Here is a 26,262-nt window from a genome sequence, read left to right as displayed (position 1 = left end):
GCCAATTTGCCATTGAGCTGTTTCAGCAGGATAAATTACTCTGCTGTTCAGTAATATTGTTGGCAATTATGTTCCAGGAGAACAGGAAGGATTAAATAAAAATTTTCTTGCAACTTCTCTTTTGAAGTAGCAAGGCCAGCCTTTAAAAGAATCAAGCATGGAAGAACTTGCTTTCATATTAATACACAAAACCAAAGTTCTAACTTGTTTATAAAACTTCATCCTCATGTTGAAAAGAAAATATTTTCCCTTCATATATAAAGATAATTTAAATTAAAAGAGAAAGATATTAAGGCTGAGTTACTTTATGATGTTTATATATATATATATATATATATATATATATATATATATATATATAAATACAAGTTTGGGAACCTCTCATATACAGATGAGAAATACAGGTTCCCAAACCTATTCCATTTATTCTATGGTATTGTATCTCCTGTTAAAAGAATTTTAAAATATGAAAATGAAAGAAAAATTAAAATATCAATATAACATTATCTTGTATTTTTTTCACCTTTTAATCTCTCAGACTAATTTAATAGTCTAACTTTATTTTCCATGGTTTTAGAAGCATCAACCAAAAATGTATTAGCAAACCTAATTCACTGCCATGAATAAGTAATTTTGGAAGGCCAGCACACAGAATGAAAGATGATTCTTTCTCTCTGTCTGGATTTTCTTTTGTAAGATATTACTAATATCAGGCAGACCTGTTTTCAAATATTAAGAAAAGAGAGGTGGGAGTGGAGAGAGAAAGAGAGAGAGAAAATTGAAGTCACCTACCATCTGCATTATCCAAAATCAGATTAAAATTCAAAATGATTTACTTTCAAAAGTTGGTGAGAGAAAGAGGTAACTGGGTTCAAGAGAAAAGCAGTCCCTGCTAAACACATGAAGTGTGGATTATTATGCTTACTAAAAGGAAGAGGATACTTTAAGTATAAGGGCCTGCACAGAATAGCAGTGGAGAGCATGAGCCGCGTAGACACATGGTCTTGCTTCACATCCCACATCTGTGACATCCTAGTGCTGTGATCTAGAACAAGCCCCTGACTACCTCTAAATGTCTTTCTGCATTTATGAAATATGGCAAATAGTACCTAGTCATAGGATCATTGGGAGGATTAAACAAGAATACATGTGAAACAGCATTCTGTCCAGAATTTATAAAAGAGATATTAACTATAACTGCTAGCAATTTCACTCATGAGTTCAACAATACTTTTTTAAATGTCTATTATATGTTCCACAGGCACTGTTCTAGGTGTTGTAGACTTAGTAGTAGTAAATTAATTAAACAAGGAGGTCAACAGACCAAGATGGCTTTAATATAAGTCTATGTAAGCAACACAAAATCTTAGCCTATAAAAATTTAAAGATTAAGAAATCAAAACCTAAGGATCACAAACAGCCAACCAGGCTTTCCTAAAAAGGCAACTGCTTAAGTTACAACCAATCAATTTCCTTGCTTTGCTTCTGCATCTTCTCTGTAAAAGTCCTACCCTTGTCTCCTATTGATGGAATGCCCCTAACCACTTTCAGTTTGGCTCTGTCCAATTAGAATTAATTTTTGTCCTGTCCAGGAGTTTTGCTCCAGTTAGAGGTAATGATGATGACTTTTTCTGACCCTTGTGACTTCAATCAACTAAAGCCTGAACTCTGTCAACCTTTGCCCCTATTCTATGCTTAATTCTCTGCTGCTCAAGTCCTTTCATGAATATGCATACACTTCCCAAACCCCTTAATAAATATGCATGTACCCTTAGCTTAAGACTTCCCCAGTTTTGCTGTTTGAGGAGACACTGCTTTGGGAAATATGCTCAGTGTTCTCCTCACCTGTTGTAAGTACAAAATACTTCCTTTTCCTCCTTTTTGGCTTGATTGTGTCTTTTGGCTTATAACCCACCAAGACGCAAACCCAATTTTGTGGTAACAATCATCCTTGGGAAAGATGAGTTGGAAGTTTTAGAAATGAGATACTTGTCTTGGAGAGAGAGAGAAGAGTGAAAGGACAAAGGAAATACAGTAACATTTCCAAGAGTGACTTATATGATAGATCATGGAAATTAAGTGTGTAATGAGAGAGCAACAAATGTGAAGGGGTGAAGGTTTACTTGAGTAGGTATTACTAACTTCTTACTTGTGAGAGCAGAGGTTGGGTCTTGGTTCTTTCCTGCCCAGAGGGTATATGGGATTTTTAAATATTGTTCCCCCTCTTCCCAAATCTCTTCAGAAGTCTGATGGCTTCTTTTAACCCCACAGAAACAGATCCCTAATTCTTCACCTAGGGCAATGCATGTCTACTTTTCCTGCACTGGCATGATTAAGAGCCCTACTCCAGAGAACAGTCCTGGAATAAAGAATTTTCTCCTAGATACCCTTTGGTTATTGCCTGTGTGGAATACAGCTGACAACTGGATCCAACGTACATAATATATACGTATTTTTGAGGATTAATTTTATACTAGGCTTTGTTCTAGGCACTTTGAATAAAACAATAATCCTTGCCTTCAGGAAGCTTTGTTTTTGGTGGGCAGCTGAATAAGAAAAGGAGTATGATGTGGGAGGTGTAGTTTTAAATAAGGTGATCACAAAGAGTTTGTTTAGAAAACAAAGACTTTAAGTAAGGGAGTGAGTCATGGGATAGTTAGGAGAGTGTATCAAGCTCAGGGAATATCAAATGCAAATATCCAGAGGTGGAAATTTACCAGATTCATTCCTAGAGCAGTAAGGAGGCCTTATGAATAGAGACCAATCATAGATGTGACATAAAATTCATATTTTATGGCAAAATAAGAAAAACTTAAACATAAAAAAAATTTTTTCTGCCCTTTGGCCTCCTCTCTTCCTCTATTGTGCATTATGTATCTGCATTATGCATCAACCAAACCTTCCCCATCAGCAAAAATACCTGTTCAATCATAAAGAGCAACATTCTTCTAGCATTAACAAGACAACTCCTTAAAAGATAACATTCCTTCTTGATCTTGTAAGGGGTCACATGACCCACCAGCATGATGCTTAGATCTGGATTATGTAAACTGTCTATAATACATCATTTGCTGTACAGTCCTCTGTCTCAAAAACTCTTATGTAACCAGCCTAGATTTCTAACCAGCAAAACAGTTCCCAGAGCTCTCTGAGTTGCTCTTCCTGGGTTATAATCCTCAAACCTGGCTCATGTAAAATTTTTCATTTCTTTCTTAGATTGACTGATTACTTTTTATTGACATAGGCTAACAGAGGTAAGGAGGATGAAGGCTTGGGTTGCATTGTTTTCTTACTGTGAGTGAGAAAAGAAACCAGAGAAGCTTTGAAGGAGAGGAATGATGATCAAAACTATATTTTAAAAGGATCACTCTGGCTGCTGCACTAAAGACATATGTTCCCTTACTTTAGAAGCTCATGAGATTTTGTGTGTGTGTGTGTGGCCCAGAGTAGCTCCAGACAAAAGTCTAATGATAAAAGAAAAATAAAACTCTTGAGAATTTCAGAAATCTGGGCTGGAGATGCTGGTTCAACCACTAAAGGTTCTCGGGAGTGATCTATTTTTTAGGTCAACATGTTACCAATTCTGGGAGCTCTGTGGGATCTTGTCCCCAAAAGTGACCTATCTTCTTGACACTGCACATAAGAATGTATTATGTTTTGGGTGGGTTCCTAGAGAGTAGGAAGGGATATGGGATTCTAGCGCAGAACCCTGGGGCTCAATAAGACTTCTGCTGAAATTAAGGCTGCAGCAACCCTATCACGCTATTCCAGTCTAAAATCAGAAAATAAGGTCATACCTGCAGAAGACCCAAATTGGAGCCCACCTTATATTACCAAGTACTGTCAGTACTGGCTGTTTTCTACTGCCCCTCCATAGCCATCCTCCTCTTTCTCCTTTTCCTGCAGCCCTAACTCTGGGGTCCTCAACATGCCCCTTATACATACCACTTTTACATCCATGCAAACTGCAGACCCTGGCACCCTCACCTGTCTAGCCACTAGACAGCTAATACCATATGATCTCATTTATACATGGAATCTAAAATGAACAAAAAACTAGCTCATAGATGCAGAGAACAGACTGGTGGTTGCCAGAGATGGAGGGGTAGGATGGGGTGGGGTGGGATCAGGGGAGTGAGTGGGATGGGGGTGCAAAATCAGTGAAGGAGGTCAAAAGGAACAAACTTGCAGTTATAAAATAAGTCATAGGGATGCAAGGTACAACATAGTGACTATAGTTAAGAATACTGTATTGTATATATGAAAGTTGCTAAGAGTAAATCTTAAAAGTTCTCATCACAAAAAAAAAATGAATGACTATATATGTTGACAGATGTTAACTAGAATCATTGTGGTGATCATTTCAAAATGAATACAAATATCAAATCATGCTGTACACCTGAAACTAATATCATGTTATATGACAATTATATCTCAACTTTTTAAATGACCAATATTCTTGACACTGAACTTGAGAGTTGATTATGTTTTAATAAGTTCCCGCAGGGCGGTGACAACTGAGAGTTCCTGAACAACTGTGTAGGACTTGTTACAATACTGACACCATATGCTTGGAGGACGCCAGGCAGAAGGATCATTGCTGGGGCCTGACTTGAAAGGGACAGTAACAAAATTCAGGCACCCAAGGTGGGATAGACTGTGGCCTTTTTACCTGCAGCTATCCCCTAGACTCCAGGCTTGCCCCGGCTCCAGCAGGAGGATGGCTGAGGCTTTGGGAGGTTCAGGTGAGGATGATTGACCCTGGTTTCTGAGTACACCCTGACAGGGTAGAAGGGCAGCAACCTTCAGCCAAATTCAGAGCAACTCTTTCCAGCAACCCAATACCCAGGTGTGGTGCATAAATAGCCCAGCCCCCAGTCACTGGGACCATGCTCCACTGAGGAGACCACACTGTGGCATCGTTGGGGACTGAAGAATGAAACTCATGCACGCCTGCCTCTGACTGGCCTTCCCGAGGTACTGGTGACCTGGGGACAGTGGGGACCTGAGGATGAGAGGGAGCCAGGGCAGTCCTGTCAACAGCGCTGTCCACCTGACCCTGGGACAAGGCAGTAGCAGCTGCACCAGTGCTTTCAGCCCTCCCCGCCAACCTCCAGGCGTCAGCAGTGGTGTTCTCCATTGTCACTCTCTGTCAAGGAAAGCAGCCATCCCCGTGAGCCAAGAGGCCAGACCAAGAAAAGCCCCAGGTATTGAGGGCCGCTTGACAAAACGGAATGAGGGCACTCGATCTGAGTTCAAGAAGGCACCAGGGATGCCGGAGTGTCAAAGGGTAGGTATGCAACTGGTGACTAGATGACCGTCTTCTGGTCAGCACTAGTTTCTCTGAAGTGGTCTGGGGAGCCTCATGAGCCGTCCCCAAGGCCAGGAACCCCACTATCACTCCTCCCCCTCTGCGTGTGAGGCAAACTGAGGTTCCACCGGCTCTCCTCCAGATATCACACAGATACCAGCTGCCTGGCGATCTGGAGAATGCCCTGTGGGGACCTCACATGCTTTTAGTCCTCAGCGAACAGAAAGTCTGAAAACTCCTCTTTTTCAGCTGTAAGGATGAAAGAGAAGACCCTGCCCCAGACAGCTGGACCATCCCCTAAGGGAGCAAGCTGTCAGGAACTAATGTGGCCCTGAGACATCCCGTCTAACCTCCTATGGGACATTCTGACCGAGGAGGGACTCTCTAAGGCATGAACAGTTGCAAATTCAGGGGAGACCCCGGTTATATCAGAGTCCACGCCATTTGGAAGCCTCCTCTTTCAGTCTTTTGAATGCATGAACAGTTTGATGCTGGTTCCAAATTTCCTAAACCAGAAATCCTATGCAGGTCAAATCTTGTGGCATTTGCCTGACAACTCATCACTCCAACCGCCCCCTCAGTAGTGGGAAACAAATCCCTGAAAACAGAATATCTAAAGTCTGGGGAACCAAATGTTCAGCATACCAAAGGACAGCCCATTAGGATGCATTCTGAAGAGCTGGAATTTTTTAGGTATCACCACCTCGACCTCAAAACACTTAATCTTATGTAACACAGCCTGGCCCCAATACCAGCTGGGATATGGGAAAGTTGCCCATCAATGGGTCTCTAAATTATGTTACTTCCAGCTGCCCTGCTCCAGGTGCAGTTAACCCCAAGATAAATTAAAGCTGAGTGCATTTGAACTCCTGTCTGGTAGACTCATCCCCCAAGCCTGAGAGAAAGGGCGATTTGGCCCTTTTGAAATGGAGCGACTCAAGTGTGCCCTCCAAGTAGGAGAAACTACGAAAGCTCTCACAGAATATGGTGACCAAGTGCTACTAGCACCCACCAATCTGGCCCTGCACCCCTGCTGGCCAGGAGACTGGGGGCACCGAAAAACCTGGAAAACCCTCAGTCTGTGAGACAGCTCACCCCTAAAGGGAACAGGCCCCACCTGCTGACCTTAACCACGCACTCTGCCCTGAAGTTGCAGGGGGTCACTCCAGAGGCATATCACACATTACACTCGAGTGAAGAGGGCACAGAGCCTCCACATCCTGGGAGACAACCTGGGGAAATGCCCCCTTGACTACTCGTGTGAACCTCTCTCTGATCTGAAGTTCCTCTTCCGGAAAACAACAGAGGTGTGACCAGGAAGATTCAGGCCACGGCAGTGAGCCTCTGCATCAGGGTACACTTCTGCCTACAGGCAAAAGACCTAGATACTTTCACTTTTAAGAAAAAAATTGACATGTAACTGTCAGATTGTTACATAAGTGGGGTCACTGGGCAGACAGGTGGAGAAGGAGGATGGTCTGGAAGATGGTGTTATATGCCTTCAGCGGGTGCCAGCAATGAGTGCCAGCAAGAAACTGGTTAAAGCCCAACAGCCACGACTGCACGGTAGCAGAAAAGAATTAACCGGACGCGACCCAATGTTCACTGTATTATAATTAACATTGCAGTTTAGGCCCCACCATGGGCTTTTCGGTATACACCATGGGTAAGGACATGCGCAAAAGGGCCAAACATGACTAAGCATTCCAGGGACACGAGCCATCAATCAATCAAGAGACCACCCCTAAGCAAGGGTATAAGAGAAAAGGGACACAAACACTGCAGCTTTTCCTCCCTTAGAGCCTGCCTCCCATTCTTGGGGGTGTACTTTTTCTTTCTTTAAAATAAATCTTAAAATCTTTCACTACGCAATGCACCATTTCCCGACTGCAAATCTGTTTTCCAGGTATGACTCGCCCTGGGGTCTCTACCTCTTGGAGTAACATAACCATTATTCTTACTAATATTTGGGCCATACATCCTAAATTGTCTGGTGTCCTTTCTGTCCAAAAGTTTAGACAAACGGCAGGGGCTCAGGGATATGAACAGCTAGTGCTAAGGCCTGGTGACCATCCAACACATCTAAAGGCGGCTGAGGAGAAGTTCTGCTCCTCGCCCACAGCAACAAAGCCGCCCAAACACAGCAGAAATCAGTTTCGGACCCCAGGCTCTCACCCTTCAAGAATGACAAGCAGGACAAAAGGCAGAGCAAGGACTTTTTACCAGCAAAGCCCATTAACAGTTCTGGGGGAATCTGGGTAATAAAGTAAAGTCTAACCTTTTGTTTTCCTTTGTGCTTAGTTTCACTAGCTTGTAGGATGCCACGCTCAGAGGACTTGCTCCGGGCCCTTCAGACCAGAGTTCCCAGTGTGAAACAGCCGCTCCTCACTCTAGCTCGGGACTGAAAAGCGCTGCGCACACAGGGAAACTCAACATGGCGGCGGGGTGCAGGCTGTGCGCAGAGACGCCGGGCCCGTCAGTCTGAGGGGCGAGACTCCGAGACTCGCGAGAACTCCGCACCTCCAGGCCCCGCCCCGCCGAGCAGATCCCTACAAAGCAGCCCCACCCATGACCTGCCTGAAGAGCCTGTTCTCTACTGCTGGAGCTCCCCTTTCTTTATTCTCTGAGAATAAAGCTGTCCTGTGCTCCTGAACCAGTCTCATTCTGTTGGCTCAAACGAAACCAGAAAGGAGGACCCTTGCTGGGGACCCGCCTGGATAAAGGTTAATTAACAACCATCATGACTCTTCATTATCTCACGTACAAACTGATTTTAATGTGGTGAGACTTATATTTTAATATGTACTTGAAAATATATTGTTAACTAAAAAATTCCATAAAACTTTGAAAGAAGCAGGGAAATACTTCCAGGTATTAAATTCTATGATCTCCCTATTATGCCATTATCCCTACAAAAAGGAATTAAAAATTAGTGTATTCCTGTTTCTATTTATTTTTCCTGCCTTCCTGAAGTTACAAGTAAGGAATAAACAAAAAGATGAAAGGTAGGAAGAGAAAGCAAGAGCAAAGGTGATTGTTATGATGCAAGTGAATGACTTAGGTCCTGGTTATTAGCTAAGGATTTGTTGCCTGAATTTCAGAATTTATTCAAAACCCCTTATAGCTTCTTTGGCACATGCAAATATGAAGGAATATCACATCTCTGATTTATAAAATAAAATCCAAGAACCAGTGACTCAATATGACTATTTGGGGCAGAAGATGCTTCACAGCTGGACGATTTACTACTAGGATCATTAAGGGTGACACTAAACACATAATACAAGGATTTTGTTTACCTTCATTCTGTTTCAGAAACAACATACTCCCCTCTCAAAACATACGCTGTTACTTAAATGCTTGGCAACTCCTTTTATTTTCAGGTCTTCTTTCTTCCTGTTTCCAATTTCATGGATTTCCTACTCACTAAAGACATTTAAGCCGTTCTGGTTATATACTGCTGTGTAACAAACCACCTCATACTCACTGGCATAAAGTAACAACAATTTTATTATGTGGGTCAGGAATTCAAAGCAGAGCTGAGAAGGCTTGTCTTGGGATGTTTTTATAGCTGCTCCATGAAATCTGGGCTCCCAGCTGGGAGGTTATGTGTCTGGGGTGACTCAAATGGCTGTGGATTGGAATCATTAGACTCCCATGACAGGCACTAAAGCTGGGCTCAGTTGAGACTGATGACCGACACAAGACCTTTCGAGGTAGCTAGGTTTTTTAAAGCATAGCAGCTGGATTCCAAGAGCCAGTTTCTGCAGAGCAAATGTTCAAAAACTAAGGAAGATGCATGATGAGCTAAGCTCAAAAATCAATAGTCCTCCCCTATTGGTTGAAGTAGTCACAATTTTATCATGATTGAAGGAGATGATTCAGAGGCTTTGCCTCCTGATGAGAGGAGTGTCAAAGAATTTGCAGTCGTTTTTTTAAAAATTACTACATAAACCACGTATAAAAGCTGGAGCACAGACTAATTGCTAAATGTATGAATAAGAATGTGTGTATGTTGCTTATTATTGGAGGCATTCCATCATCCATTCTATTCAACAAACAGTCCATATACTTCATGGGTAACAGCTCAACACACTTCAGTGGAAGACCTAATGAGTCTAGGGAAATCCAGATTTCAGCCAAACAGTACAGGGTATTTCTCTGGACACAGGGTTGGTCCTGGAAAGAGCATGTGTAACAATTTAGATCACTGGGATACATTTTTAGACAGTATTGACTTTTTCTGCCTTTGTCTCTTGGCCTCTGAACATTATCCTGTGTGCCTTGAGGCTTGGTCTATTATGGCCATTTTGGTAACAGCTGGAGAAAGAAAGCAACATGTGGAGCAAAGCAGAGCAAAAACATTCAAAGACAGAAGGAGTCAGAGCTTGATTGAGTCCTGTCCTCTGAGAGTAGTTTTGCTGTGCTTTTTCAGTTCCATTACACCATAACTTTCTTTCATTGCTTAGCCACGCCAAGTTGGATTTTATGTGTTTTATGTGTATCTGTGTTCAGAAGCATCATAACTGATATTGTCTGTATGGAAGAGAAATTAAATATAAAATAAAGTAATCCTGAATCCCCTTGATATTTTTGTCAGTTAATCCTTTTATGTTTTTATTAAGTCCTTAAATTTATATGATTCCAGAACTATTTTAGTTGGGGAATGATGGAAACTGTCCAAAAAACAAAAACAGAAACAAAAAAACCCCCAGATAATCCAAATTGCTTTTCTCAAACATAATCAAGAATTGGTCTTTGGGGCTCATCTGGATATATTTTAACTTTAAAAGGTATTCGATATGTATTTCTGTAAGTGGAAGAGAATACAATTTTGAGATAACCCAAGCTTTATGTGTTATAAATTGATGACTTCTTTTTCAGTCTTCATAATCCAACTAGCCTCTACTTCAATTCCTGTTTAGAATTTCAGTAAGCTTCTTTATTGCCATGTGCTAAAGTGTGAATATTTGTGTCCCCCCAGATTCCTATGTTGAAACCTTAACCCACAGTGTGATAGTATTAGGAGGTGACTCAGTCACAAGGGTGGAGCCTCATGAATGGGATTCGTTCCCTTAAAAACAAAGACCTCAGAGAGCACCCTTCCTTCTTCTGCCAAATAAGGACACAGTGAAAGATATCTGTCTAGGAACAGGGAAGCAGGCTCTCACCAGGCAACAAATCTGCAAGTGCCTTGTTCTTGGATTTTCCAGCCTCCAGAACTGTGAAAAATAAATTCATGTCATTGATAAGCCACTCAGTCCAAGGCACTTTTATTATAGCAGGCTGAATGGACTAAAACATCATGTAAATACTTCTATTACGTGATTCACACTCTGTTGTGTGTGTGTGTCTGCCTCCCATTACATTTTGAGCAAGCACTTCTGGGACTTGCCCATCTTTATTCTTAGCACAGAGTAGATGCCCAGTAGACTGCCAAGTCAATGAATGAATGCCCAGATCGAAATCAGGGTGGGGAGCATGAGTAAAAGTTTATAAAGAACTTAATCGAACTCTTTTGATTACATTGTAGAAGGTGACTACTTTTTAGCATAGTCCAGGAGTCATATTTTTGACACCATAGTATATAGCAGGATAAGAAATCAGGTTTACTCAAAATGATTGTTTAATTATGCACTCTTGAAACATGTGGGGCTTAATTAACAGTGGTTGATCATAAATCATGCAGATAAAATATATTAACTTCCCAGAATATGCTAATCCCATGCATAGGTGCATTATTAGTCTAAGTAATTAATTATTTTTCTTGACTTATTTTTCCCCCAAAGTATTCAAGTATTCAAAATGGTAAGGTATTTTACTTACTATAAATGTCTTAGCCCATTTAAAAAAGACAGATTTTTAAAAAATATTTAAAACTTTCCAAAAGACTCCCTTTTCCCATAGAGAGGCAGAAGTGGGAGCACAGGGATTGCAGGGTTAGGCAAAGCAATGAAAAATTCTGCCTTAGAAAGGTAATGTTGTATGACCTTGAGCAAACAAAGGTACGTATTCTTGGAAGATTCAGTTGGTTTCAAGTCAGAAAGACCTTTAATTTGGCAGATGTTAATATGGGATTCCATATGCACATATATATATACAATTGATATGTTTCGGAAATTATCATTTATAATTTCTTATTTTTAAAAATGGCCTTTGGAACCTAAGCAATACTTTAAAATTTATACATTAATTAAAGGTAATGGAGCTTTTAAATGTTTGGTGCCAACAGCACAACACACTCCACTTACTGGAATTACCTCCCAAATAAACTGTACCAAAGTCTTTGTCATGAGGGCTGCCACTGGGGAGCCACAGACAAGACTAAGTCACTGACTCTCATCTGATTCTTTTGGGGGAATGTAATTTACCAAAGTATATTTTTAACTAACTGCAAAAAGGATAAGGTGCAGATTTCATGTAGTTCTGAAAGTTAGGGATTATTTAACCTAAAGAAAAAGAAGTGTTATGATTCCCTGGCTCGGTAGAGATAGGAATGTCATGCTTGTACTGCCCATAGAAAGTTAACTAACTTAGCAATTATATTTAAGTTTCTTCCACAACTTTTCTTCAAATGCTCTTTGTCTTTTTCCTGATTCCCTTATTAATGAGGTAAACTTTGACAAATGCTCCCTGCCTGTTGGCATGTGGTGTGCTTTTTAACAGAAGGCAATGGAAACTGCATCATGACCGCTGCCTGATAGTGAGTACAAGACAGTGCTGAGACCAGAGGCATTCTAGCTTCAGATACATTTCAGTGAAGCCTTTACTTGGTATGTTAGGGCAGTGGTTTTCAAACTTGTTTTTCAAACATAAAATTACTGGTATTGTCTCCAAAGTATTAATTATTAAGACTTGCCTCCTGGGATTCTGATTCAGCAGGATCAGAACAAGAATCAGGAATTTACACTTCTGACCAGAGGACAGCTCTCCATGGACACTGCTTCAAGAAACATGGGTGTAGAGCCTCTGGAGAACAAAAATCTTTGAAAATATTTGTAAAACTTCTCCATTTAAAATCCATTTGTTGTCTTTCTCTCACCAGTGTTCAAAACAGGGACTGAGAGAGAGAGAGATTATAACTTTCTCAGCTACTTCAATGGCACTCAAAGTGCTAATTAAATAGTCTAGTTTGTTGTTAAGAATAAGACATTTCCATTATAAAGGATTATCTAATTTTTGAGGAAAAAAGTAATAGTTGTTTTCCCATACAACCTTTGAAAGAGACATCTAAAAATGTTCAGGATTTGATTAGAAAGTCAGTTTACTAATTCAAAGTAATTTTTGTATTCTGAATGTGAGCAAATCTTTTAAGCCCAAGATCTCTAATTTATTTTATTCCATTTATGTATTCTATATTTTTGTTAATTTGGGGCTAATTTCTTTAAACCACTAACTTCAGAATTTTACAGCTGACACATAGGTGCTTAGGAAACAGTTCAGTCTGCAGTGTTGGCATCTGGCTTTGGAGTGTTATTTAGATGTTCCATGTTTTGTGATTTTATAAACATGAGGGGATAATAAAAATGAAAATGCTGATAGATGATAAGCTTGCAGTACTGGTGTGTTACAAATGGAAATAAGGCCTTAATGAGGACTTTCCTGATGGAGTGTGTTGATAAAAGGGGGAAAGAGAAAAAAGCAACTTGTGCATCGGTGTAAAACAGAAACTAAGTCAAAGGACCCAAAAACAGAGGGTCCTTAAGGTTCTTGGTTGGGAGTCCTGCTACAGAATCCTTTTTGAAAAGAAAAAGGTCAGTGTCCCTATCTCACTGGAGGAAACTTCCCTAAAACTTTTTGATACTAAAATGACCACTACATTCTCATGCTCTTTGATTTCGTCTGTTGCCAAATCCTTACTTTTTCAACATTTAACTTCTTTCTGCTGAATTCTCTTGAAATAAGGTGAGAAAACTGGCATTTGAGGAAAGATATTTCGATTTTTAAAGAGTAACCTCTGTCTTTAATATTTTCTTTAATCGCATCCTTTTGTAGCAAGATTGTATTTTGAAACATTAACAGACGCTGCACCTGTTATAAGCTATTTCCTTCTATTCTACCCCACTTCGGGCACCTGAAAGAGCTTTCTGTATGTATTGCCCTGCGATGGTTACCAGAGAAATGCAAAGGGGTGTTTGCTACAGAAAAGCAATTCAATATTCCCTTTTGGATTTCAAAGTAGATTTTTGAAATCTATAGCAGAGTAAAGGCCGAACTGCAAGAGCTAACTTCTTGCAAACTGAAGATCTGGCATGTAAGCAATAGGCATGAGTTTCCCTTCCTCCCTCCTTCCCCCTTCCCCTCTCCCTCCCTCACTCCTTCCTTTTCTCCTTCCCTTCTCTCCCTCTCTTCCTCCTTCCCTCCTTTCCTCTTCTCCTCTCCCTCCCTCCTTCTCTCTTCTCCTATCCTCCCTCCCTATTTCTCTCTTGGAATCTCTGTCTCTCCCCCTCTCTCTTTCTCCCTCCCTTTCATCTCACTGGGAAGAGAGAATTAAACAGGAGGGAAGGGAATTAAATATAGTGAGTGTGTATTACTGAGGTTTCTGATCCCAGTGTCCTCTCCCCTTCTAATCAAGTAGGGCTTGGGGAATCTGAAAGTAAAGACCTATTTCCAGCTCAACACCAGAGAGACAGCAGGTATCACCCAATAAATCCTGGGCACTTACTATGGACTTCACCTAGATCAACTCATTTAATCCCACAATGACCTTGTACGGTAGATATTATTAATATAACCACTTTGTGACAGCAAATACTTTGAGGAGCCAAGATTTAAGCACAGGTGGTCTAGATCTGGAACCAAAGTTTATTTCTTCTAAAATGCAGAAGTAACTGCCATTCCCCCTCCCAACCCACACAGCCCAAAGTTGATATCCCGTAAGGCCCTAAGGAAGGGCCTCCACATCCAAGTTTCCAGAGCCTCCGCATGGCACATAATAATGTACAGAATTCATGGGTCCCCACACCCAACCTACATCAGAAGGCTTAGAGAGAGTCAATGGATAATCAAGGACATTGAGGTTGGGGAGAGGGGGATGAGGAGTAAAGGCGCTGACAAACGGAGACCACTGGAAGCTTGGACAATAGCAGTAATGCCGAAAGCCCCAACCACCCGAACCCCCACACTTTCTACACAAGAAGACAGCCTCTGGAATTTAGATACGACACTGCGGAGGGGAAGGAAGGGCAAAATCCAGACTCCATGTCTGAAGTGACCAAGAAAGATATAATTGAGTTCACCTGGAACTAAGATGCTATTTTCTGCCGCTAGGCAGAACAGCACCCAAAATAGACACTAAGTCTAGTCATTGAGACCTCAAGTGAGATGTTTACACCCCTGAATTGTGAGGTATGTGCAATGCTGGCCCTCAGGAATTCAAAAGCAAAAAAACAAGCAAAAACACCAAGAATTTATTCCACAGTTAGGGATTTCACAGTGATTTTTACTCACCAGGCATGGAACCACTCCCATCCTTTGAACCACACTTATTTTTTGACCTTTAAAAAAAACTAAAACTTTGCAAGTTTTGGGGAACAAACTATGTGTGAAAAGTGGAGAAAACATGTGTGCAATGATTTCAGTCCACAAATACAACATCTTCTATTGTTTTGGGGGTTTACAGAGTCCATATCATATACATTAATTCACTAAATCATGACAATAGCTCCATGAGGTAGGTATTATTGAATTTACAGGTGAAGTACCTGAGACTTCGAGGTTAAGTAACATGTCCAAGGAAACATAGCCCATGACAGAACTGGGACTCAAACCCAGGCCCTCCGATACACATAATTTGTATGTATATCAGATACTCAAAAGAGAAACTAGCTTAATTTTAGTCAATTCACCAAAAGAAAGAGAAAATATTAGGCCATTTAATGTCTCTCTCCATTTTTTCCCCCTTGATATAGCTTGGAAACTTGACTTCTTGACCTACAGGCCTGTTCATCTCTAGGTAGATGCTGGTGATTGCTTCACTTTTGTAAAGTTAAATTTCAAATTATTACATTTCCCTTTTTTCAGTTTTTTCCCCCAGATTTTCAAATTATGATCAACACAAAATTTAGCAATATGTAAGTCACAGAAAAAAAAAACAAACTTTCACTAGATTCTGTTGCTCTTGAAACTTCCAAGACATAATACCCATTTCGTCCATCCATTCAAAGTTGAATAATTGAATATACTGACTTTAATCTAATGAACAATAATATGCAAGTTGGTAAATGATAAATACTGTATTGTCAAATTTTCACATAAGTTTGTAATAAGAAAGCAGATAATTACTGATAAATATTTTGGATTTATATAATTTTCTTGTTGCCAGAACATAAGTGGTCCAAATTTTACAAATCAGATTTATTGTTGTTGAATCCTGACTCTTTCAGGAAAAGGTTAACTGAAATTCAGATACACACACATACACATTTTAGTACATTCTTAATATTGAAAAGTTACTCTCTGATTAAATTATTAACTTTTAGTTTATGATTCATGCTGTATCTTTAATTTCAGAGGAGTAAAATGAGAATTTTTCCTTACAAGTAGAAACCTGGTTGTTCATAAAAGAGAATTTTTACCCATTTGATAATATAGTGGTGAAATGTTAAGACAGCACAACTTTGTGATTAAATGGAATAAATCTGATCACACAATGAAAAAAAAAGAAATCAACACAGGAAAGAATGATATATTTGAGAACATTTTTAATAAATAATGTGACAAAATTACTTTTCTGATTATTGGATTTTCAGTATGCAAAATTATGGCTAAAAATAAGAGGCTTCTTACACGAACATAATGAAAACATTAATCACATGGATTGTTCCCTTAGTACTGCACACCTTTTCTATGTAAATTTCAAATTATCTAAGTGAACACATTCAGTTTTTGGTGAACACCAGATTTTGTGTGTGTGTGTGGTTCAGTTTTGTTTGGCTTTGTTTTCTAGTGGGGTCAGGCCTGATACCTATATATGAATAAATGTACATTTTTTTCTTCAAATAGCACCAATTATAAAGTCAATGAATTTTATAGAACAACAAAAAAGGATCATAAAAATCTACAGTCAGAGGGCATCATTTGGCAAGTAAAAGCAAGTAATGCCTCTAGTTGAGCTTATAAGGAAATCTTGTAAGTTTCACCATTGGCCACAATAAACTTAAACCTTTTTCTCCTTAAGTCCAGGAAAAGTAAGAACCATTGAGTTCATGGCCCACAATAAAGTATGCACGTTACTTCACCATCTGTCATCATTCAAATATTCCAAATACAAACATAGAGCATTAACAAAACAGGTTAAAAACGCTTCTCAACATTTTTTTTCAATAAGACAAAAAAGGTTAATAGTTACAATGGTTTACAAATAAAGTTTAGTGATTGTGCTTTTAAAACCAAAAAAAAAAAAAAAAAAAAAGATTAAAAACAGTGCATTACAAAAACAAAAATCAAACTTCCTTAAGTGGCACTTCTGAAAGTTGAACTGACACTACCAGAAGAAATTTAGGCCAGTTAAGATAGGGATGTCCTTATTCAATTGGTCATTAAAAACATCCATTTATTTGTAATATGTATTTATAATTGCTTTTTGATTGAAAAATAGAACAAGGTTTTTGCTAGGCTGACTTATGACAATGACTAGACAACCAGAGATCCAACTGGCTTATCCCTACTTATCCAAAAGTACATTTCCAATAAGAATATACTTCAATGATTGAAAAGAAGACAAAATTAAGTACCACCAGGGGTTGCAAAGAGTATATATTTACAATGATTTTACCCCATTCAAATTGATTGTGGTTGCTCTGCATTTGCTATATATTTTTTCTTCTCCCAGCAGAGGGTGGTATGAAAGACTGATTCTAAAATCATGTTAAAATGATTACATTTTATGTTTCAGTAAACGTAATTCAGAAGTTATGTTTTAATTTGCATTAGCAGTTGGTTATAGAAAGATTATATCTTGAGAGCCCTTGACATGAGGATGATTAGTCAATTTTGTGTCTTTGAACAATATTTTGCTGTATATTGGCTTGGTTTATAAGCAGTGCAATGCCATATCTCAGGGGCAAAATGCGAAAGAACTGTTTTGTTCTCTCCTGCTGGCTGATGACTGAAGCAAGAAGTCAAATACTTCCCTTGTTGGAAGTACGGTGTAATGATTTGTTCCAACAGCGAGGGGAATAGGGATGTTCTTCATTGGGATAGGGATCAAACAACAACAATAAAACCCCAATGAAATTTTAAAAAATGGTATTCCGAATAAGAGGAATAAAAACGACAATTTGTACACTCTGATTGCACTGAATATTTTATCTGGCGTCATATGTCATCAGATATGAGGCATCTCGAGTGATAATTTTCACATTAGCTCTCACAAGCCTCTCTGAGGGTCTTCAGCTTTCAGTTTCCTGTAAGAGAGAAGTTTTTGTTGAATGTGAAAATAAATCTCAGAGTACTTTCCTATTGTATATTTATTTATATGTTTTTATTCTTATGGTTTGTGTTTCTTCACCCGTTCACTAGTACACATTGGAAAATGCTCATGGCAACATATTTACTTGTCAACTTTAGTTGGTTCTGACAGCAAATCCAATAGTTCTCTAACAAGTACTAAACTGTGTTCCTGCACAGGGTCTGGATGTTGAGGGGTGCGGCATGGAGAGAGGAACAGGAGTACTCCAAGCTCTCTACTCCTCCAGCCTCAAGTCAACATTGGAGCTCAATTTTTATTGCTTTTAAATAGTAGAGTTGTCTATAATGACTTTTGTTCCCCAAAAGGACTCTTCTATTTAAAAAAAAAAGTTGAAAAACAACTTTTCTAACAGCATTTGCAGGAGGAAAGTCTCTTATTCCAAAACTCAAAGTTAAAATACATTGGGCATCATAGAAAAATTCAGTTAGATGTAATTATAATTTTTCATCTTCTATTATAAAAAGTTAGAATTTAACACTTAGTGAACAATCTGAGGGAAAGTAAATATATTTGTAAGAAGAGAAATTTGTCTTCAACCTGTTTTTTTATTAAATGGAGAAAATACAATCTTAAAAATGGTAGGTGATTTTTTAATAAGATGTGATTTACTGCCAACTGTATCTTATGTTGCTATCAAGAGATTCCAACAAAGGAGTGTATCTTTAACTCAAGAAGTGTTCTCCACCTGGGAGGTTCAGTGTCAAGTATCAGGGTCCCATTTTCAAAAGACTGAAGATTAAAGATAGTTGGGCAAATCATCCTCATTAACCCCAGTGATCACTAGGGTGGCAGATAACACAGGCAAAACACTCTCACTCACACCCTATAACTGTCACTTTACTAGGTTTTTATAACCTACCATAATACTATGAATGATAATTATCTAGATCAATAGTTCTTATTTCCTAACAAAAATGTTTGCCATCTACATTTCCTATCTCAATATCTGTAAATGAATATGAACCCTAAATTTAAAAAGAAACTGTTATTACCTATTTAAAACTTCGGAACACATTTCAAGAAAATCATTAAATTCTCAGAATTTCATTTGCCGGCGTCACTGACATTAGGGTTTGTGACAAAACATTTCTGTAGACTGATGGATGTTTTTAACTTTGAGGCTGATATAGTAACTAGTCTTGTGTTGGGAAACTTGAAAAAAATTTATAGATACCTCTAATTCTTCATTATTATCTTCTCCTCTTTCATATCCTCCAAGAACTTGCATTTCTGCAATATTTCTTCGACCTACATTTGCTTGTTCTCTTTGTCTGCTTCCTGATCCTCTTGATGACATCGAGCTTGAAGAACTAGGATCTCTGGGGTTATTTGATGTCGGAAAAGTAGGTCTACAGTAAGGTAGAATATCCTCTGTGTAATGAAATACAATAAGTGCATATGAACACCACTGTACATTTTCATCGCCTAATGTGTCACTTCTGTCTCTACTTCTGAATGGGGAAACATCCGTGCTTCCGAGGAATAACAGGATATTTTACAACAATGATGAGAAGGACAGCACTGCCTTCTGAAAATGAAAGTGACAACCTTGCTATTTTCCAAGCAGTGGTCAGGGTTTAGGTTGATTATACTCATAAGCTCTTGCCCACCTCAAACTCACTTGGGACCAATATCCTTATAAGACGGAAACCAGACCTGAAGTCAGACGTAGCTTCCAGTTCCATCCTTCACTATATGATCTCCCATTATCTTAGGCTTTAGTTTCTACTTTTCTAAGAAAGTGATAATAGTAGCTACACCCAGAGGACTTGCTAGTATTGATGTGAAAGCAAATGAGATAGTGGAATCCCCATGTAAACTATGAAGGATTATAATAAGGCATTGACAGAAAAAAAAAAAAAAAAGCCCAGTCTTCTTGAATCACCAAAACAGAGCCAAGCCCAGATTCACTTCCTAGACACCAAGATGCCAACCTCCATTTTAAAATCATATTCACATTGTGGAATCCTGAATCTCAGGAGCCTGACATCATTGCTAGCTTCAAAAATCAAGCCACTCCAGTTAACTGTCGTCTCCTGAATGTCTATCTCCATAGGACTTTAAATTTGGTGCCATTTCTATTGATGTATCTTCCAACTGCCCACTTCTCTCCAAAGTCTGTCCACTCTACCATTTGGACACCAAATACACACACAAAACCTCTTCTACATGCCCTTTTGTTTTCCTCCTCCAAATTCTTCTACCTCCTCCTTGACTGAATGAAATCGGATTTCCTCTGAAGTTTCCACTGAAGTTCCCTGCAGTGGAAGGAGGAAGATTTGCCTTCAGCTCACTAAACCAGCTATAAATCAAGGCTCCTCCACCCCTAAACAAAAGCATTCTCCTTCTGTGAGGACAAAGCCATCAAGTTATGCAGCCTCTCTAGTCCTCCCTGATGACAACTCTCTCTTGTTCTATCCATCACAACTTTCCTTCTAAATCCAGACTTCTAACTCTCTGGGGTTTCACAGTCCACGAGGACCACTATACCTGGATCCTAGCTTCAGAGCACTTGGTCCTCTCTGACCTTCATCTTCTATCCCTGTTTCATCAACTCTTCTCTTTCTATTGACTTTAGTTTTTGACACACTACAATATGATAAAATATCTCTTTTGCTAAAATCTTTCCCTTAAGCCTGTGCTCTAAATAAATCAATACTTTCTCTCCTCATTGTTTAGCAAAGCTTCTTGAAAAGCAATTTCGGTTCTCTACTGGAAGTCACAACTCCCATTCATTTTGTATCCCACTGAAATCTACTTATGCCCATATTACTAAAAGGGAACCGAGAAAAGTCACTGTTGACTTTGATAACGCTAACCACATTTCCATCCTCCTGTCTCTGGACATCCCACTGCCCTTCCTCTGAAAACCACTATCAATGTAAGCGTTTCTGCTCTTTCAGTTCCTACTTCTCCTTCTTTCCTGGCCAGTCTTTTGTGGGCTCTTCTCATGCAGAATCTCTTACACGTTGATGCCCTGCAGGTTTCAACTTTTAGCTTGTGTGTGTGTGTGTGTGTACATAAACCCATATTTTTTACCACTCACCCTGGGTGATTCATCCATTCTCACAGATTGTAACCTTTTCCAGAGTATAGCTGTCAAGAGAACAGGTATTTTTCTCTGTTTTGTATACTGACATACTCTAAGCTTGACAGATAACAGGTCATCAATAAATACTTTCAGTGAATGAATGAATGGCTTAACTACTTTATCATAATGTGTTCTTAATTTACATTTCCAACTCCTGAACTATGCCCAGTTGAACACTTCCTCCTGAGTGTCCCTCAAACCCAACATGTTGAATATTGACTTCACATGCCCACTTCTCTGAGATTTTCTCTGTCTTCCCTGCTGTAGCTGATGACGTCACTAACCACTGATAACCTAGGACAGAAAACCAGAATTATTTTGGAGTCTTCCCTGCCTTTCAACAACCCTCCCATACCCCTTAAGTGTACCTTTTCCACCCATTCAAACACAAAACGTGTAAGGATGATTTTAACTCTAAAATGTTTCTTGAATTTTCCCACTCACTCAGCCTTGCTCCCTTTGCCTGGTTTATATTCTCTACATCTTCCTGGGGGTTGTAAATGTCTTCCAACAGGTCTCTGCCTCTTGAGTTATTTCCCTCTAAACCGACTTCACTCAGCCACCTTCCTTGCATAGGAACTACAGGCTTTCTATGAGTTAAGCTTACATTTCCCTCAAGAGCTTCATCTTTATCACTTTTACTGTCTAGTAATAATGAATTTCTTATGGTCTCCTGAAGGTACCTCAGCTTTTCATGCTGATTTTCTCTGCCAGAACAATCTATCCATCCTTCTTGCCCAAGCTAAATTCCACTCATCCTGAACACTCAAGCTTATAAGTCACTTAAGCCAGGAAAGATCAAGAAATCGTTCTTAACATTCCATCTCCCAGAAGACAGGGCTAATTTTCCTTTCTCTGGACTCTCAAGTATCATGGCACCGTAAACATTATACCAAATATGAGTATATCTGTGAATCCACAGATTGCCTGTCTCCCTCTCTAACTATAAGCTCCTTGAGGTCAAGGTTCATGTTTACACATAAATCTCAGGACTAGTACAATGCTTAATAACACAGTAGATGTTTGATATATGTAGAAATAAATCGAACTAACTGTAGTAGATGTCAGCAAAAATAGCAGACATTGAAGTTTAGAAGACCACTTTCCTTAATTAAAAAATAACCATTTGTTATATATGTAAATCAGGGAACCCATTTTTTATTATAAATAATGTAAATTGACTTATGAAGGTGAAAATTATAGCAATGCATAGAAATGATCATTTAATGACACATACAAACAAGGTTACGATTCAAATGAACTTGGAAAAGACAGACATATAAAATAATAACTGCTCAGTGTATCTCAGTGCTTTCCATGGAATAGGGTTGTTTCTAGATTAATGATTCTAGTCTTAGTTCTTTAATTACAAATATTTTTATAACACAGAGGATAACTTACTAAATTTCTGAAGATGGATAAAAAATAATTTCATCTCTTTGTTCTAATTCTGCAAACCCGAGATCTTTCTCAGTGTGTAAAATTTTCTCCTGAAAAATCCCACTTACTTTGGAGGAAGGTTGCTTGTGAGCAGCAAACTGGCCCATACTTTCAGGCTAGATATAAACTTCAGAATTTACATCATGACATTTGATTTATGAATCAATACTTGGAGTATAATCACCAAAAGTTAAAAGTTCAGATCATCTTTGGCTTAACTGAAAAAATTAAGTTACATATTGCAAACTTTAGGTTGTGGTGATGTCGCTAAGTACTTTGTGGTCACTTAGAGGAGGCATCAGTCCGAAATGCACAGCCTTACACATGTCTTCACTGCTGAGTCCATGCCTGGATGAGGAATACAGGCTTCCATCACAGAACAAAGTGAAACTGTCCTCCAATATTGAAAGGAAGTTGCTAATGAGCAGATACCCATGATAAACAGAACAACAGACTGATGTCTCATCTTACGAAACACACTTATTAAAATACAGTTGTACTTAATGTGCACTTACAGCCTTCTAAGATTTACTTCCTCATCACTCTTTCCTGACACCTCCATCGATTTCCTTTTCTCTCTCGTATCTCTTCTGCCTAAATTGTTTCTTCTCCTTCGTCTCTAAGAATATCTGAGTACCCTATCCTAAAATTTCTGCCTTCCTATCAAACTCTATCTCAGTCTCTATTCTTCTTTCCAACCTTCTGCAAAGAGCCTATACTCACCACCTTCCTTCCACAACTTCCTCACTTTCCAACCCACTACAGTCTGGACTCTGTTCTGCCTCCTCTACCAAAAACAACTCTTTTAAATATCACTCACAAAAAGCATTTTGCAAAATCTGTGTGTCCTCCACTCATCCTCTCACCCTCTACCTCGAGTCACATCTAACTTTCACTTCTGTGGCATTTTACATTTCTTCCTACCTTAAAATTTCCTACTCCATTCTTTCTAGGATACTATTCGTTTTAGTTTGGATAGCATGATTATTTTATATCCCTGGGTGGATCCACCTCAGTTTCTGTTTAGAATAAAGAACATATGTAAGTATATATATATTATGTATTTATTTTTATTGAAGTGTAGTCGATTTACAATATTACATGAGTTTCAAGTGTACAACATAGTGATTCAATATTTTAATAGATACACTCCATTTAAAGTTATTATAATATAATGGCTATATTCCTTGTGCTACACATTATATCCTTGTAGCTTATTTATTTTATACATAGCAGTTTGTATCCCCTCCCCTACCTTGTCCCTCCCCCTTTCCCTCTCCCCACTGGTAACCTTTAAATACACTCACTTCTGACTATGGGGTGCCAGAGAGAGCTCACACATTCTCACAAAAGCCCTCTGTACACGCATCTCTTCCCACCTCCACATACACTAACTTCATTTTAGTAGCTTGAAACTAGCCTTTGTGGGAGTAATTAGACAACAGAAGTATGCAAATGGCTACAAAGAAGGGATTTGTTTTGTTTTCTTCCAGAGAACTGATGGTTAAACATTAGCCAGTATATCACTGCTGCTAATTTAGCTCTTATAATTCAGTTTTCACCTCTGTGTTGCTGGTTCTAAAATCCACTTTCTACCTACAACCTTCCTCCTGATCTTTAAACCTAGTTCTTAAATTCGTATTGATTTTCTTCATATCTGTGTTCTTGTCAGCACCTTAGTCCATTCAAAACTGGAATTATTTTTCCCCAAGACTTTTATCCTTTTCCTCGCTTTTTAACATTGGTTAATACAATTGTGTTCCACTAGTCATAGAGAGCCATCTAATTAACATTTGAATGTTTCTTTTACTCCATTAGTACATTGTGCTTTTATACATTCAGTTAGTCCCCAAGTCCTATAGGGTCTATCTCTGAAATGTCTACCTAGGCTGTTTTCTCCTTTTAATTTGCACAACTATTTTAATTCAAGGCTTTCACATTTTAGACCTAGATTATTTTGCAATGTTCTGATACCTTCAGCTACCCAACTCCAGTCTCTTCTTTCACAATAGAGTGCTGTCAGTTATTTTTTTTTAAAAAAGTCACAAATCTGATTATATCATTTCATGATCAAATTCTTTGCTGGCTCACCACCATCCATATCTTAAATCCCAAACTCTATAGAATAGAAGTCCTGGCCTTACCAATCTGGTGAACCACCTTTCTAGTTTTATCTTTTACCATTTGTCCCTGTCCCCAAGCATCTCATTCTCCAGCCAAAATAGAAATCAGTATTCACCAAACATTCATTTTCACACTTTCATGTTTTTTTCTCCACTTATTTCCTTTGCCTGATAACCCCTTCTCCCAGTTTAACTTATAGAAATCATACTTTCCTTTAAATTTAACTCTTTAAAATTGGCACCTTGACAAGGAAGACTTGCATAATGTCCCGTATTAGAGCAAACTGTATGTAAATTATTTGGGTCCATGCCTGTCTCCACTGCAGAGCAAATTTCTAAATCTTACCACTTTTCGTGTGGCCCCAGAGAGCCTAACAGTGCACCTTGCAAACACAGGTTTAATCTATATTTATTGGCTGCTAAAATAAATCAGTACCTTGGATGAGATGAGTCTTTGCTGGTGGAAGGTCTCGCTTTGCTGCCTTGTTTCCTCGTCCTTTCCCATCATTTTGCTGTTCCTGTGCTTCTCTGGGATCACCTGGATTTGGTCGCATATCACCGACTTGTCTTCCGTCCAATGCTTCTCTCCCCTTGTAACTGCCTCCTTTTCTATCTGATGGCCTGTCTGTTCTTGCTTCTACAGAAGGGAGTTTTGGCACCATTACAGGTCGCACCTCCAGCTGAGCCTTGGACTGGACAGTGGGTGACTTTATAGCAGGAGGTGGCACAGGAGGAGGAGGAAGATCTAAAAAGAAAAATTTTAAATACATACATAAAAATTTTAAATACATAGTTTGCCACTTATAAAACTGTCAACATTAGTATGATCATTAGAATCACATTCAACTGTGAGATAATATATCTTAAATGAACTGGAACAACTGAAGGCAACCAAGGAATAAGACAGCTAATAATTTTAATGTACGATCACCTTTATCTAGCACAGAAATACTCAATTATAGAGTTAGAATTTAGAGATTATCTAGCCTTGGGATAGCTAATATGGGCACAAGTGCTATAACTGTCTCTCCCCGAACCACGGCAGACCTTCCTAATTGATTTCAGCATAATGTTGCTGATCCCAAAGGCACACCCTTCATCTTCAGAAAACCACTTCAAATTGATTGAGGCTGGCACTTGAGTTGAGACCTGTTTGTCATCTCATATCTAGCCTAAGCCCCTTCTCATTTTGTAGATAGAAAAACCCAAACACATAGCTCGTAAATTATTTTTCAATCTTAAAGGTAAGTATAATCAGAACCTGGACTAATGCCCTCAGATTCTTAATTTCTGGTTCAGGTTCTTTATGCTACTATTTCATTTTATCGCATGTTCACAATCTACCATTCACTGGTGGCATCTCTCTGCTTTGTATATACAGCCAGAGGTTTTAAACCAGACAATCACTGGTATAAATATACTAATTTTATCTGTCTATCTATAGTTATATACTAATATATTACATATAGTTGGACATTATATATATTTCAACTTCCTATTTTGTAGACATACTTAAATACAAAAATAAACATAAAATTTGAAATCTAGAAAATTTATATTCTTTGGGTGGTGCTGTCTTTTAAAATGACTCATGTCCACTCCAGGGAGGAGACACATATAATCTAATAACTGTTGGTAAGTTAGTAGAAGAATATGAATAGATTCTAGTTTGAGGTTGTTCTGGCTGTAGTGTGGAGGACGGATTAAAAGGAAAGGTGTGAATCACTCAGTAAGTAAAGACAGGAGATAGAATGGAATCGGTGGTTGTTCAGATGGATGTGTTTCAGAGACTTTAAGGAAAAAAATCGATATTAATAAATGATCA

General features: G+C 38.8%; 1 protein-coding gene and 1 long non-coding RNA gene across 12 annotated transcripts in view; both read right to left on the bottom strand.

Annotated features, from left to right (window-relative positions):
- The window catches only part of LOC105087774 (uncharacterized), a 697,491-nt gene extending 689,838 nt beyond the window's left edge, over positions 1-7,653 (bottom strand). For both annotated transcript variants that reach the window (XR_004138757.2, XR_837041.3), the window contains exon 1: positions 7,590-7,653. This is a non-coding gene — a long non-coding RNA (uncharacterized LOC105087774). The remainder of the gene's footprint in view (positions 1-7,589) is intronic.
- An 8,380-nt stretch (positions 7,654-16,033) lies between these two features.
- The window catches only part of ROBO1 (roundabout guidance receptor 1), a 1,016,936-nt gene continuing 1,006,707 nt past the window's right edge, over positions 16,034-26,262 (bottom strand). For all 10 annotated transcript variants that reach the window (XM_031457716.2, XM_064496419.1, XM_064496401.1 and 7 more), the window contains 3 exons: positions 24,874-25,182; positions 18,958-19,154; positions 16,034-17,718 (listed from right to left, as the gene is read on the bottom strand). In XM_031457716.2, coding sequence (XP_031313576.1) covers positions 17,704-17,718; positions 18,958-19,154; positions 24,874-25,182 — 521 coding nt within the window. In that variant the 3' untranslated portion in view covers positions 16,034-17,703. The remainder of the gene's footprint in view (positions 17,719-18,957; positions 19,155-24,873; positions 25,183-26,262) is intronic.

This window comes from Camelus dromedarius, chromosome 2 (assembly GCF_036321535.1).
Source record: "Camelus dromedarius isolate mCamDro1 chromosome 2, mCamDro1.pat, whole genome shotgun sequence".
NCBI classification, from domain to species: Eukaryota; Metazoa; Chordata; class Mammalia; order Artiodactyla; family Camelidae; genus Camelus; species Camelus dromedarius.
The sequence above is the reverse complement of the archived record's forward strand: the minus strand, read 5'-3'. Positions and strand labels throughout refer to the sequence as shown.